This window comes from Chenopodium album, chromosome 3 (assembly GCF_948465745.1).
Source record: "Chenopodium album chromosome 3, dcCheAlbu1.1, whole genome shotgun sequence".
Classification (NCBI taxonomy): Eukaryota; Viridiplantae; Streptophyta; class Magnoliopsida; order Caryophyllales; family Amaranthaceae; genus Chenopodium; species Chenopodium album.
Genome location: NC_137836.1, coordinates 33872557 through 33874907, shown reverse-complemented (window position 1 = coordinate 33874907; position 2351 = coordinate 33872557). Strand labels below are relative to the sequence as shown.

Genomic DNA, 2351 nt, shown 5'->3' with positions numbered 1-2351 from the left:
AGCCCTTGATGTTATTAATGTGGCGACGGGTACTTGCCTTCTGATGGAAATATTTTGTGTTCTTATCCCCATCTTTGAGATTGTTTGCTCGAGCACGCGCAAACCAATACGATTCTTGCATACGGTGTAACTCATCAAGCTGGCTAGTAAGGGAATTACATTGCGCTAACATCTCAGCATCAGGATCTCTTTTTTGATCTTCTTGGAGCTTAACTTCTGTTATTTTAATTTTTTTCTTTAAATCACCAAAACAGCGGTTCACCCATGAAGTCAAATATTCAGCACAATTTGCAATGCGATCAGCAGTTTGCCAACCCACGCTACATAGCCAGGCCTCTTCAATGACCTTCGTACACTCCTCATTAGACATCCACCACGGCTCGAACTTGAATAACTTCTTCACCCTTCCCCTTTCATAGTAGTTTATCGTGTCAAGGAGTATAGGGGCATGGTCTGATCTATATATTAGAAAGTGTCGAACCACAAAGTTGGGGAATATATTACACCATGCTACATCTGCCATAAAACGGTCAAGTCATTCTCTTATCAAGGTATCAAGAGATGTTCCTTTCTTCCAAGTGAAAATGCTACCCTTGTATCCCAGATCACGGAGTTCACAATCATCTATTGCATTCCAGAATGCATCCATAAGGCTCTCACTTCTAGGCACACCTCCTTCTTTCTCACCATTACTCAAGATCTCATTAAAGTCCCCAAACATTACACACGGGAGATTACTACTCGATTTAATTCTTCGTAACATTGCCCATGTAAGATGTTTATTTTCTTGCTCCGGCCACCCATACACACCTACTGCTCTCCAATTTGGATTATTTTCATGGTCACATATGTCCACAATAAAATGATGACGCGAGTAAGAGCTTACCCTCACATTGATGTCTCTCCACCAAAACCCCATTCCTCCCGAGTTCCCTCTACTACTCACACAAATCCCCTCTGTAAATCCACATTTATTCCGGACTCTAGTTAGCTTATCCTCATCAATCATAGTCTCCATTAAGAATACTGTATTTGGCTTTTCTCTCCAACACCAGTCTTGGAGAGACTTAACTGTCCAGGGGTTGCCAAGCCCCTGACAGTTCCAACTTAGGATTTTCATTGCTCTTCGAGGGGTTGGATCGCACCAATCCCCTCTACTTGATTTACCCCGTCTCCGGCACTAACATGCTCACTTTTTTTTGTTTTTTTATAAGTTTCCCCACCTACGGTCCAGTTCTCTACTGTGTTACTCCATGCATCAACCCCTCTTTTCATCCCCACCTCACTAGTGTACTGGTTTTCAACCTCCACCATAGCAAGGTCACCAACCGCCTTCCTTTCTAGCCTCTTCCAACCTTTTTTCCTAGCAGCAATTTTTTGGTGAGATATCCCAGCCCCTTCCGTCATGCACAGTTCAGATTTGTTACCATTACTCCCACTAGGCATATCACTGTTGTTGTCACAATTTGCCTCTTCACTCTCCACATTCACCAATTCCCTACTAGTGACCTCCCCTTCCTTCCCACATTCCTTCTCACTCGTCTCCCCAGATTCACTTCTCACACCCCTTGTTCGCAGAACCACCTTCTGAGTTTGCCTGTCAGTCTCCATCATAAATCGAGCTTCTCTTTTGCGAGGGCTACTATCCATCCCCTCAGAGGATGGTGATACAAATTTCAGCTTTCGGGCGGCTCCCACTGGCCCCAACTTTATGGACTTAGGGTCATTGTATGAAGCCTTGCGACCCCCCTTGCCAGAGCACATCTTATCAAAAAATTTCTTCTCCATGTCTCTATTGGCTTGTGCTGCTTGAGATAATTTCAGCGGAGAAGCTCTCATCCACGGCCCATACTGGTACACAACTTCCAGGTTGTTATCCCCTTCCACTTCCTTCTTCTCATATTCTCTATCAGTGTGATCCAGGAGACCACAATAGTAGCAAAAGTCACCAACTCGTTCGAATTTAATATCAATCCACTTTGGTTTGGAATCATCAGTGGCCAGAAATAAACCCCTACGCAAAGGTTTATTCACATCAATCATCGCTTTAATTCGAATAAATTTACCTAAAGCCAGAGGGTCAGAGTCATCAACCTGAATAAAGCCTCCCAAAGCCTCACCAATTTCCTTCAAAACCCCATAGCTACGTTTATTGAAGGGAACATCGATGAGACGCACCCACATTGGCGTAAGATTAATTGCTATTTCCGATGGTTGTTCATTACCATTAATTTCACCAATAAATAGCAGTTTTCCATCAAAAAACCACGGCATACCTTCAATAATCCTCTGTTTATCTTCCTCATTCGAGAATTGGAAAATAAATAGGTTAGTGTCCAACATCCTAATCA

General features: G+C 43.2%; 1 protein-coding gene across 1 annotated transcript; it reads right to left on the bottom strand.

Annotated features, from left to right (window-relative positions):
* Nucleotides 1–535: 535 nt before the first annotated feature.
* On the bottom strand, nucleotides 536–1120 carry LOC145625001 (uncharacterized). Its single transcript, XM_081678085.1, has one exon. The coding sequence runs from the start codon at nucleotides 1118–1120 to the stop codon at nucleotides 536–538; it is 585 nt and encodes a 194-aa protein (XP_081534211.1).
* Between the last annotated feature and the right edge of the window lie 1231 nt (nucleotides 1121–2351).